We start from the raw sequence: 13,446 nt of genomic DNA, 5'->3' as shown, positions 1-13,446 counted from the left end.
TAGACGGTCTGACCTGTAACACATTTCGTGGGAGTGGGCTGTGCATGCACACAGGGGCGGGTGTGGAGGGAGGGACATTCGCAGGACTGCACACACTGCTCTTCTCCTTTTTTGCTGCATGGAAACATGGCTTTGTGTTTTGTCAGGTGACATAAAAAGGTAAAAACAGTAGCTCTCAAATTAGACTTTACCTCAAATATCAAAGGTCACAAAGGGGTGCACAAATCAGCAGCTCTCGAGTCTGTGCGTGCGTGTGCGCGCTTGGCCTGCTTGCTTAAGTGGGTCCCTTTTCATTCCGCCTGGGTTTTCCACAGTCTCTGGCATCAAGCACTGGTCCGCAGGACACCAGAGCGCCTTTGTGTCCCTTGCTGACACTCCGGCATTGTGTTTTTCTACCCATTAACCAAGGATAAATGACCTAGATATTGTGCCTATTAAAGCCTCATTTTTCTCTTGCCCTTTTGTTCTGTAGTGTACCACATTATCAGACGCTGCACACATTTCTAGGTATTTTCAGTCTCAGATGCCCTTTCGAGGGAGTAATAGGAGGTTTTGTGTGGTTCTGCTGAGATATCTGGAGTGGAATTATATGAAAGTAATTTAAGGTTTTTCTTACTGTCTAGTCTGAAGACAATCAGTTTAGCATATTACCAACAGCTAATCTAGCAGAAGAGGGTATATCAAGAAACTGTACAAAGGCCAGAATGCTGTATTTGCATCTATTGCGAATACAAAAAATAGAGTGAACACCAGTTCCCCTACATACTACATTCTATAATTACATTTCTGCATATCATGGGTCACTTTTATTAAAAGCATCATTACTACAGTTGGCAGTAATTTACATTTTATCTTACATGATAGCAGTTTTCAAAGAAAAAATAAAAGGACATCACAACAAAGAAAAACAATACATTTACAAAGTCATGTCTGTAAACTTCAAGGCTAGTTTAGAGCTGAGGTAATGCTGTTTTAGCTTTGTGGCTAAAGTAACAAAGTCCTTTAATTTAAAAAAGGTACCTGATTCTCTATTCTCTCTTTATTTATTCATCTATTTATTTTGTTTATACCAGTGCATTACAAGACCACGAGACAATGGAACTGTAGTTCTTTCTGGCAAGAACCCTCCCAGTAGGTTAATTTCCAAAGGGACCCTTCACATTCAACAGCTGCCTTATTATTGCTGCGCCTCGGGACAGAGACGTTCACACTAAGGTGGAGATTGTCAGGGTGTGTGGATGTGTGTGTATGCGCGAGTGTGGGAACCCCCGTACAGTCAGAAAGGGAAACAAATGAGCAAGTATGATATGTATGGTAAATTTCATCTTGACCTTCACAGCAAAGAAATTAAAATTAAAAAATTAAATATATAACTTCATACTTCCTTTGAGCAGCACTTCCTTCCATTAGTGCCACTCAAGTTACAAATTGCTCTTTATTATAATACCAATGGTACCAGAAGAAAGAGGAAAAAAAAAGCAGAGCATTATGTAAGTTTCCTTAAAAAGACATGATCACCTCTCAAATTTCATCTCTCCTAGGGATAATAAATAATGCACTGCACAATACTTAATGACCAAGATACCTTTTGACACACCTGTATAACATGACTTGGACTTTTTTCCTTTTTTTGCTACACTATGTTACAGAACAGCTTATAAAACTAGGTATGAACATTAACTGTGAGTGTAAACAGTAGGACTACCACTTGTCAAAAGTTTTAAACACTTTAACGGGAACTGGTACTGGTTATTCATCATTTTCATTGTTTTCTATTTCATCCCCCCCATCAAGCGAGTCTAGCTCTTCACCCTGTGCTATTTCATCTTCTAGGATGGAGGACTCCGCAGTCTTGTCCAGGTTCTCCTCGGCATCGCTGCCTTCTGGGTGCTCCTCTTCCTGAAAGGTGCCTCCCTCCGTCTTGTCAGGGGCCTTTTCTGCGCCAGAGCCCATGGCATTCTGAAGCCCTGCCAGCGCAGGGAACCCAGGCAGCGTCAATCCTCCCAGCCCCGGAGGTAGAAACATGGATGGGTAGAAGAGGCCCGGCGCCATGGTGGACAGGAGGAAAGGGTTGAAGGCGAGTGGGTTGGAGGGCAATCCGGCCGGGGCAGTAGCAGCACCAACAGTTCCATTCGCAGAGTCAGTGGCCGAAACGGCATCTGTGCTTTTCTCAGAGTCTTTGTTTTCTTCTTCGTTCTCATTGCCCTTCTCTTCCACCTTTGAAGTGCCGTCTTCCGGTTCTCCTTGACTCGAAGCAGTAGTGGTGTTTCCAGTAGCAGCGGACAGAGGGTTATTCAGCAGCCCGCCCAGTCCGAACATGCTGGGCAAGCCCGCCATGCCCGGCAGCATCAGGGGCAGCACGGCGGCAGGGTTCTTAGCGTCGCTTCCGGCAGCAGCCGCTGTTGCCAGACCTGGAGGGAAGCCCATGAGACCTGCCAGCTGGAGAGACTGCAGATTCTGGAGATTCTGAAGGCTCGTCAGGTCCATCCCAGCAAACAGGCTGTTCACCAACAAAGGGTTGATGCCTGACGTGGAGGCCACGGCGGCAGCGGCGGCGGCTCTGGCAATTTCACTCTTGGGCCTTCTTCCTCTTCTGCTCGCTCCTTCTCCCCTCACCACAGGCCCAGTGAGAAGACGGTCGAACATCGACTCAGGAACAAAACCCTGAAGGAAATGGAGAGGCAAACGGTGGCTATAAAAGCTGCTAAAGAAACTTACTTTCAGTGTGGCCTTTGCGATGATCTGAAAATTGACATTCTGAGTGGAAATACATAAACAATTATTTCTACTCTAAAAGCACAATGATGAAACTTGTGAAAGCAAAATTCTGTATTCTAGCATTACATTAACTCCCTGAGTCATGATGAGTTGCATAAAAACTGTTGAAAGTTACACTCTATCAGGTAAATGTCACCTTATCTGGATCCAGAACTGAAGCACTGCTTGGCAATGAAATGGAACTGATGACACATGCAACCACTTGGATGCATCTCAATATACGTGAAACAAAAAGGTACATACACTTTATGCTTCTGTTTATGACATCCTCAAAACAAACAAACAAACAAACAACAAAAGACAAAAACCCCAAACACACCAGAACTCTACAGGTGGAGAACAGAGCAGCAGTAGGCAGGGGCCAGAGGTAGTTAGCAAGAAAATAACACAAGGGGATTCGGGACAGGGGAGGGGCAGGATGGAACTGCTTGTGTTCTGATTATGGTGGCAGTTCACACATACTATACATGGGGTAAGACTGATATTATACATTAAAAGCAAAATAAGCTGTTTTACTATGTACTTCATTACAAGCAAACAAGAATCAAGACCTCATTAACAAATTAATTTTAAAAAGAAACTAATAGCAAAGAAAATTAGGCAGAATTGTTATACTTTTTACTTTATTTTTTTTAATCCTCACCGAGGACATATTTGTTGGTTTTAGAGAGAGTAGGAGGGAAGGAAGGAGGGAGGGAGGGAGGAAAAGGGAGAGAGGGAGGAAGGGGGGAGAGAGAAACATTGATTTGAGAGAGTAACATCAATTGGTTGGCTCCCGTATGCACCCTGACCAGGGATCAAACCCTCAGCCGGGGTGTGTGAATCCAAAACCCTTTGGTGTCTAGGTCAATGCTCCACCAGCTGAGCCACCCAGCCAGGGGAGAACTGTTTTATTTTTTATTTGTTATCTCAGCGATTTTCAACTGTAACAATTTTTAAAATATGTAATACCTGATTATTTAGTCAGAGGCACTGACCTCTTTTCCATTCAATTGTCAAATAAAATAAAATGATAACAGGTCATACAACAATAATTGCTGTCTGGTGTGAATATCCTGTCTTGAACCATAAATATTGGGTTGGCCAAAAAGTTCGTTTGGTTTTGGCTCTAGTAGTTCTTAGTTGTCTTTACATCATTCAAAACAATTTTGTTAGATTGTATTGTGACAGCTGTCATATCAGTGTACATTAAAAACAATGAAAATTGGTAAATTTTTGTTCTGCAATTTTAACACTGAAGATGGAAGAAATTATGCAACATTTCTGTCATATTATGATTATTATTTCAAGAAAGGTAAAAACACAACTGAAACACACACAAAAAAGATTGTGCAGTGTGTGGAGAAGGTGCTGTGAACTGATCAAACATGTCAAAAGTGGTGTGCAAAGTTCTGTGCTGGAGACTCTCAGGGGATGATGCTTCACGATCAGGTAGCCCAATTGGTTGATAGAGGTAAACTGAGACATTAATTGAGAATAATTTAAGTTGATAGAGGTAAACTGAGACATTAATTGAGAATAATTTAAGTTATACCACATGGGAGATAGCCAACATACTGAAAATATCCAAATAAATAAAGTTATTGGTGAAAATGAAAAATGTATCTTTTTTTCAGAAAAAAAACCATACGGACTTTTCAGCTAACCCAATATATAGATCATAAGTGGAGTTGCATCTTATTGGTTACATCGCATAATAAGGTTGCATTTAATTGGTTAATTCTTGGTACCAGAGATCCTTATATACAAGTACAAGCACCTGATTTTTTAAAAAGTAACTTTGAAGCAAAAAGGGTAGATGGTTGTTATTATTATTATTATTATTGGTAAATCAGTCAAAATTATACCTATTTTTTGTCAGATCAGCAAAAAATAGAATAGAATTTTTGGTGTGCTGCAGAATTTTAGTAATTAGTATATGTGTACCACAAAATTAAAAAGGTTGAAAATAGCTGGTTTATTTTAATATCAGAAATTACAGTTAATCTTAATATTAATCCCCTAAACCACCATAAATAGCATTTCACAGATGAACGGTTAACTAGGTTTACCTGGGGCATTCCTCCCTGTACGAAGTTCACCTCCAAGGCTGTGAATGTGCATTTCTGTACAATCCTTTTAAATCAAAACTGTCTAATTAACACGCTTTGGATTAATGATATATTGACACAAGACACGATATATTTATGATGTATGAAAATTATGTATTGTGTCGATTCCTTCAAGCTATTCTTTTATGTCTTTCTGTTAATGGTCGACAGAATGAAGAAAAATTCAGGAAAATAAAGAAAAATTCAGGAAAATAGTTCTGTTTAGATACCTTCCTTGACAGTTATGCAGAGCTTGTACTTACAGACTGCTTAACGATATCAGTCCAGTCTGGAGCAACTGCAAACTCAGGATTTTCTTCCAGCCACCTGGGTAGATCCTTCATTGGAGGCGCCATAGCTCCACCCATCTAGGGAGAGGCATGGGGAATGTGCTTTAAAAACACATAGGTTCCTCCCTCTCCCTCCATCATCACTACATACACACATACATACACACACACACACATATATATCATATATATTCTGGAAAAAAAGTGATTATTTGTAGAAATAAAAGATGACAGGATAAAACACTTCTTTCTGGGATAAGAGATTGGTTCCCCTTCCCAGTGCTCACCTTCTTCCCATTCCGTTTATTGACAACCGGCACCCTTTCCTCTCCTGTCAAAGTGTTTATATCCAATTTATTAGGGTTTCGACATCTATGTCGTTTCTGTTTCGGTTTTTGAAATGAGGAAAACAGCACATCCGCATTCTTCTGCAAAAAATATATATATTTAGTAAAATTGCACTTAACACTTATTTTTTCTTGTATAAATGACAATCAAGTCATTTATGTATTTTTTAAAAGATTTTATTTATTTATTTTTAGAGAGGGAAGGGAGGGAGGAGGGGAGAGAGAGAGAGAGAGAGAGGGAGGGAGGGAGAGAAACATCAATGTGCGGTTGCTGGGGGGTTATAGCCTGCAACCCAGGAATGTACCCTGGCTGGGAATCGAACCTGGGACACTTTGGTTCCCAGCCCGCGCTCAATCCACTGAGCTACGCCAGCCAGGGCACAATCAAGTCATTTATTACAGAAGATTCAATAATTATTTGAATTACTAGAAACCATGCTTTTCTTTGAAAGGAAAAAATCCTACTCTTTTCCCCCTTGTACACTAAGGAACTAAACAAACATGTAAGCTGAGAATCTGCTTCTCCTTCTGTCTATCAATAACCCTGTTTAGTCTTTTCTTCAAATGTTTAACCAAGTCATGGTATTTTTAAAGAAAATTTTCTCTAGTACCTTTGCTAATTTCTATGCAGCAATGTGAATGGATGCAGAGATGACATCACATCTATGACACAAAACTATACATGAGAAGAACCAACCAAGGATAAAAGGATGTTTGCAGAAGGGCCATTGTGAGTGGCAGGAACTCAACTCAGGCTGAACTCATCAAAACAAATGCAAAGTCCAACATTTAAGGTTTTAAAAATCAATCATATTAAGTATGGAAGTAAAAGATTTGCATTGCTAGGTAATAAACAGTTTACATGACAAATTATCTGGAGATACTGTCTAACGTTTAATCTAAGGCAAAATGGTTAGCTGCTGAAAAGAGAAGATAATAAACTTGTGGACTATATTAGCTGGTTGAATCTCTTCAAGTAACATCTTCATAGTATTCTGAGTGGGTCCAACTGGGGTGGAGATCAATTAAAGTGCATTCATGAGTGTCAGTCCAGAAATGAGACCACCTGGAAACCATGCCAGGTAGAGAATAACTGAAGAAATCATGTCTGTTTGGTAAGAGATGGAGAAAGTAAGAAAATGCATACTAGACGTCTTCAAACAGCTACAAGGCTGCCTGCCCTTCACGTGGGATAGACCTGAAGCTAGTTTCTTGAATGTAGAATTATATGACAAAAACTGGAAAACACACAAGATGAGAAGACATTTAAGCTAAAGACAGAGGGACCAGGTATTACTATGTTGTACAGGAGAATAAAATGGACTGTCCTAGCAATATTCCTCCCGCTCCAAGCTCTGTAATACTTACTGGTACATAACTTGGCAAATCAACAGTGTAAGTAGGGTGCAGCTTCAGCCATTCAACTAAGTCCTTATTTTTAGGAGCATCATCCCCCACCAGCCTCGTCCCATCTTCGAGATTTACAACAGGGATTCTCGTGTCAGGGTCCAGCTGTCCAGGAGAAGGAATGTTTCTTGTTGGTGGAGTTTCTAAGTCTTCCTCAAAAGCTTTGGTCACCTCAGCATCCTCCTGCAGAAAGTTGACAATGATCTGAATTCTCACATGAAGAAAGGGATTCTGGCAATGTACTATCCCAAGAAAGTGCTATCCTAGCACAATGGATCTTTGCTCAAAAAGGGAAAAAAGTTACTTAAAATAATGTCAGTTTTGGAAGAGCTATTATATTAGAAGATGAAACTTTAACATCATTCTTCACATTGTAGAATTTATAATTTGGTAGAAAATTCACAGTCCATCATGCTCCATGTTTGAGATCCCGAGCAAGCCCCCAGGAACACAACACCGGCAGTGCCGTCTGAGCCTTGTATGCACCAAAGGCAGCCGCTCAATCTCTCTTGGAGATCACAGATAAATGCCATTAGAATTTTAATTAAAGAAATGTTCCAAAAGCCAGTTTATACGTAGCTTTTCAGCACTCTGAGAACAGTGAGATTTTGTTGATGGTACAGGATTTTGTGTTAGGGGTGTGTAGCAACACCAGAAAGATTAACTGAAGGCTAGACTCTGCCATCGTCCAGCTGCTGGTCCTCAAACTGGTTTTTCAAATCCCTGACATCTTTTATGTCAGCCCATTTCTCCATTCTCACTGCCCCGACTCCCCACCTGTATCATTGCAACATTACTAAATGGTCTTCCTGATCTAGTTCTGTCTGCTGTTCTGCAGTCCAACTGCCAGTTCTACACTGGAGTCACTGGAGTCCACTTTCTAAAATGCACTCTTCCTAGTTCAAAACCTTGTCACACTCTCCTAGTTATTTTGATAACTGAATCCCTACTACCTTCCATATAAAATCTAGGTTCTTGCATGGCAATCAACGCCTCCACGACCTGCATCCCACCTAGTCTCCAAGCTCGTCTCTGCTGACCCTTGCCTCCCCTGGCTCATCTTGGCTGACCTGAATTTCCCAGCCAACAGCTTTCAGGTCACCCAAACATGACAGGATCTCCCTGGCCTCAGGCCCTCTGAACATGCTCTCCCCACCCCCTCTTATCAAATAACCAACTCCTACACAATCTTCTAAACTTAACTAAAGCATGAACACCCCTAGGGATACTTCCTCATCTGTTTCTTCTCCTAGCCTCCACCCTTCATTCCCACTCTTCCTTTGGGTTCACAAAGTACTCCAACCATGGCTCTCGACTATGATACATCATTGTTTATCTTAAACACTGAGCTATCTAGTGCAAGCACCTGTCAGGCCTTTGTTTTTGCACCCCAGTGTGTGGCACAGGGACAGGGCCAGCCCTCAGAACGTTGCCAAATGCACGGTGGCTGCGCAAAGTGGTCTCCAGTGTGAATGCTGACATAATGCAAAACCTTCCACAACACCAACACAACAGTAAAAAAATAAACCTGTAACATCCATTAGGAGTTTTCCATTAAATATAACTTTAGAAAAAATATCAATAAATCTCAGGTATAACTTAAGATACATGAAATGAATACCGTCAGCCTTAAGTTTATAGGTGTATGACTACAACAGGGAAATAGCACCAGCTGGAACATTAATAGCACAGGAATATAATTCCTGTGTGTGCCATGACTCAAATATTAAGCACAAGAGTAAATGAAAGAGGTATGAGCTGCAGAAACTGCCCAGTTTGTGATGTTGACAAAGAAAGGATTTTCAGCGAACAAAATCTGTCCAAGTGTTTACCAGGTGGTTTTAAACAGGAAGGCTAGTCACTGGAGATACGACTTTGGGCAGCTTATACCTAGAAATGGCATTTTAACTTAGGGAACAACCAGCTACAGCTGATCCAATGCAAGACTTATTTTCACAAGATTCCAAAAGTAACCGTACGCTCAAAAAAAAAAAAAAAAGACCACTTTTGCAACTGGAGCATTGATAATAAATTTTGAAAATTAACTTTAACCAACCTGGATGCTTCTGTTTTACCTAGACCTCACCAGGGTATAAGTTTCAGTGAATGCTATTTTGTAATTTCTAGACTTTAATTCAACTGCACCTTTTCCTAACCTTCTAAGTTATTAAGCATTCTCCAGGTTCAAGAAATGGAAAATGGGAAAATAACAATAGGGATGGAACAGAATGAGAAAAAAAATATTAAAACAAATAATTGTCCCCCTCAGTTTCCAACTGCAGTGCTCCCCAAACTGCGTCCTGCTGCCCAGGGGACCATTCCACCATCGCTGGAGTGCCAGCCCCTTGTGCAGGCAGGGAGCTTTGGCACCACTATGTTGATAATTTGGGTTTCAAATCAATGGGCAAAAGATATCAAGTACTAATCAGCTTTAAAATGGAGCTGCACGCAATCAGGCTCTTTGGGGTAAAGTCCTCATCATTAGTTAGGTAGCTCATTTTTGGGGGGCGTGGTCAACACAGACTAGGGAAGGCAGTTGTGATCATAATGCACTTGCTTCCTATGAATTGAAAACAAAAGTCAAAATCCATTGGCTCATACATTTCATTCAAACCTAAACAGATTTTATTCAGATGCTATTTTTAACATATCTAGTTACTGATATAGAAGCATTTGCAATCCCTAACTTGATATATGAGTACATATCTTAAGTCTGAAACTAAACATTCACACTAATCTGATAAATGCCAGGCCCAAAATATAGCAGTATTTTTAAGAGCATGAACTTTTTCCACCTCAAGAATTCAGAGATAACAATTACAGGCTCTGAAGAGCATGTTTCTGTTTTGGGCTAGTCGTCCAAGAGCAATCAATATATCAGAATCTGGTGAAGAATAAATCCTCCAGCTACATTTGGTTCCAGCCGAGCGATCTGTATTGATGCTCAACACAATTTTCCAGCTCAGGACCATGACTCTGTTCACTCTAATTCTATTTCTTTGGTGGAAGAAGTCAGCTTTAATGCCACGTCACTGAGAGGAACACAGGCCAGTGTCACTGGCAGTACAGGGACCCTGGCTGTCAACACGGGCACAGACAACAGAAGTGAGCGCCTGAACTTACTGTGCTCAATGATGTCCGTTTGTGGCTCATCGAGAAAAGCAGATCGAGGCCCTCCACGTTTTTCCTCCGCCCCCGCCTCCTCTTCATGGGAGGCTCTCCGTCCACCAGGGAGCCATTGAGCAGATGCCTCGTGGGCGTGCGTGACAGCCCAGCCTGGAGCAGCTCCATCTGAGTCTTAAAGGCATCAGACACTGGGGTCGAGACATTAGGCAAGATGAACTTTGAAGTAAGAGATGAAAAATTTGAGGTAGAGCTTGTTGCCTCTCGTGAGGCCTTTGATAAATCTACAACTTTCTCTTGTCCATTTTCGGAGACCACCTGAGACTCCCGAAGCTGTGCGACCATCTCCATGAGGTTTCTCCGCTTGGCAGCTCTTTCAGCCTCGATCTCAATTTTTCTCCTCCTTCTCCTCCGCTGGCGAGGGACAGAGAGGTTGAGGGCGTCTTCCTATTGAAAATTTCCAATAAAACAATGAGCCCAAACTGGATCTGCAATATGAGCTTACTTTCAGAACTAAAGGACAAGAAGTGTAAGAATTAAACATTCATGGCTGTTCAACAGAGCTGAGGAAACAGCAGCCATACTTCTAAGTAGGACCAGTGAAAGGCAAGCTTCCAAACTGGGACAGATTTAGGGAGCTGAACTCTAAGATGCAATACAAACCACTCTTCCCTACCTTTGATAGCTGCGGAGAAGTCGTGAGGTCCTCGCTCGCACTGACACTGGCCTGGCCCACCATGGAGAGCTCCGCAAAGCTCCTCTTCTGCAGGGGACTGTCCAAGGTGGGTGGCGTGCACCCAGGGAGGAGGCCCTGGAAATCAAACATCTGGCGCCTATTTACTGGCCATTTGCCTTTCAACACTGCTTCACAGATATTGTCTAATCGGTTTATCATCACTCGATCCTGGAGAGAGAAGAAAAGTCACATGAAATGGCAACAGAGACCTAGTGAAAATTAGTAGGTGAATATTTCTATCAAGATGTTGAAAAAGGCTTAAAAGTCAATTGGTGAGCAAAATGTATAAGAAAACAAAAAACAAACAAGCAAGTAAATAAATAAATTCCATCAAAACTGCCTTGCCATGGTGGAAGGTCCTCAGATGGCTCCAACACAGAAAACCTAATATTCTACAATTATGAATACAGAATCACATAAACTAGGAAACACTGAAGGACCACCACCTCTAAAATGTCCCCATATTTTAAAAGTAACTTTTACTCAAGCTAAAGAACTGGTGACAAACATCAGCAGATAACAATGGAACCTGCACCGAGCTTCCAGATGCTCTGGTGCTTCAGATCCACAGGCAGGATCACAGCCTGTCCCAGGAAGTGGAACGTCATTAGCGTCACTATTAATAAAGTTCAGCATTACGAAATGGGCACCAGCCTAGGAACACCTAATGAATGTCAATTTGCATTCCCTACCTATTATCACTTCAAGTTTCATTGAAGCGTGTACATTAAAAATTTCTAATTACAGCTCTTAGACCCAGTTTCCATCGATTAAAAGTGCCTGTCTGTTACTATAGACCTGAATGATCTGGGGAACTCCCTTCCATAGTGGACAAGGGAGATTAGCATAATGAGGGAAGTGAGAGGGCACACAGAAAAAGAGATGTCTTTGATAGTGCACTTTTCGGTTAAAAATTTCACATGATTTCTTACGCAACTAACAGTAATGGAAGGCCAGCCCAGGGATGAGTCGACCGAAGCTGTTTTTGTGTTGTCTGTTTTAAACCAGACAGCTCTGCTATGGTAATTAGGATAATTATTTCCCCACCCTGAAAAACAGACCCAAATTATATAGGGATTTATTATAAAATTATGCTAGTTAGCCAAAATAAAAAGTAATTTCTTTTTTTTTTTGCTTTTGGTTACAGGTAACTACATTTGGAATTACCGCATAAAACATTGGACCAAATGGGTTAGTAGCCCACCTCCTCCTGAGTGAAGACAACTAGGTTTCTAAATATATGAAACTTGTCTTAAATCTAAAAGCTCTATTTCAGACAAAAAAATAAATAAGTGGTATAATCAAAACATTAAATCTTGAACTACCATATTAGCCTGCCACCCCACCTCTGAGTACATATCCATAAGAACCAAAAGCAGTGTCCCAAAGAGACACTAATGCATGTTCATAGGAGCGGTACAATGAGCCAAGACCTGTAAGGATTAAAAGTCCCAACAGCGTGTGAACAAATAAAAAAATATTATATATACATACAATGAAATATCATTTGGCCCTAGGCAGGAAAGAAATCCTGTCAAATGGATAAACCTTAAGGACATTATGCTAAGTGAAATAAAACAGTCACAAAAGGACAAAATATTATATGGTTCCACTTATATGAGATATCTAAAGTGGTCAAATTCACCAAAGTAAAAAGTGGAATAGTGGCTGCCAGGGGCAAGGGGACAGGAGCTGTTGAGTGGGTATAAAGGTTCAGTCACGCAAAACTGAAAAGTTCTGGAGATCTGCTTTGTAACAATATAAATATTCTTAATACTACTAATCTATACACTTAAAATTGATTAAGATCATAAATGTCATGTTACATGTTTTTTTACCTCAACAAAAAAATTTTTTTTAAAAAGTCATACATTTTCTATTGCCAAAAGGTAAATCTGCTAAAACAATACTCATATATACTGGATAATATGACTGCTACCCTAAAACACCTCAAGGAACAAAAAGGTTCAGATAAATGGTTCTACTGCTTATTATCTTCTCTTCATGTCACCCTTCCTACCCTATTACAAAAGTATTCTACAGAATTTTTTCTTTGGGCTTTTCTAGATCATTCTTTAAAACGTGAAAAAAAAAATCTATAGTCTTTATACATTGTGTCAAAGTTTAACTTAAAACTATTTGAGAAATCAAGCCACTACAATTTCTTCCACTCCATTCTTTTTTTTGGCCAACAAAACAAAACAACAACAAAAAACTAACCTTAGGCCAAAATGAGAAGGCAAACGTTCTTTCATGAAGGAGCTGAGCTACCGAAGGGTCTCCATCCTCCATGTAGAATCCATCCCGGGTTTCATCCCTAGCAGTGCTCATAGAAGCATTGCTTTCTTCATCAAAATTCTTCCCTCTGGAGACAGCTCCTGCTGAGAAATGAGTTAAAGTGCATTACTCACAACCAGAATACCTCCGAAAAAGAAGTTTAGAAAGGACATGAAAAAATTAAATAACAATCTGCTTCATTAAAAAAAATTTTAATCCTCACCTGAGGATGTATTTATTGATTTGAGAGAGAGAGGAAGGAAGAGAGGGAAGAGGGAGGGGGAGAGAGAAGAGACTAAAGGGTGGGAGTGGGGGAGAGACAGAGAAACATTGATGTGAGAGAAAAACATCGACTGGCTGCCTCCAGTACATGTCCTAACCGGGATTGAACCAGCAAT

At 40.7% G+C, this 13,446-nt stretch overlaps 1 protein-coding gene across 5 annotated transcripts in view; it reads right to left on the bottom strand.

The window, feature by feature from the left end:
• Positions 1-691: 691 nt before the first annotated feature.
• Positions 692-13,446, bottom strand: part of CHD7 (chromodomain helicase DNA binding protein 7) — a 207,139-nt gene continuing 194,384 nt past the window's right edge. For 2 of the 5 annotated variants that reach the window (XM_028533530.2, XM_036031143.1), the window contains exons 32-38: positions 12,992-13,152; positions 10,712-10,939; positions 10,036-10,482; positions 6,874-7,095; positions 5,446-5,586; positions 5,132-5,236; positions 1,750-2,664 (exon numbers count right to left, since the gene is read on the bottom strand). In XM_028533530.2, the coding sequence (XP_028389331.1) occupies positions 1,750-2,664; positions 5,132-5,236; positions 5,446-5,586; positions 6,874-7,095; positions 10,036-10,482; positions 10,712-10,939; positions 12,992-13,152 (2,219 nt within the window). Of the gene's footprint in view, positions 2,665-5,131; positions 5,237-5,445; positions 5,587-6,873; positions 7,096-10,035; positions 10,483-10,711; positions 10,940-12,991; positions 13,153-13,446 lie in introns of all 5 variants that reach the window. The other 3 variants (XM_036031146.1, XM_036031145.1, XM_036031144.1) reach the window with 3 other exon arrangements.

This window comes from Phyllostomus discolor, chromosome 7, assembly GCF_004126475.2.
Source record: "Phyllostomus discolor isolate MPI-MPIP mPhyDis1 chromosome 7, mPhyDis1.pri.v3, whole genome shotgun sequence".
NCBI lineage: Eukaryota > Metazoa > Chordata > Mammalia > Chiroptera > Phyllostomidae > Phyllostomus > Phyllostomus discolor.
The sequence above is the reverse complement of the archived record's forward strand: the minus strand, read 5'-3'. Positions and strand labels throughout refer to the sequence as shown.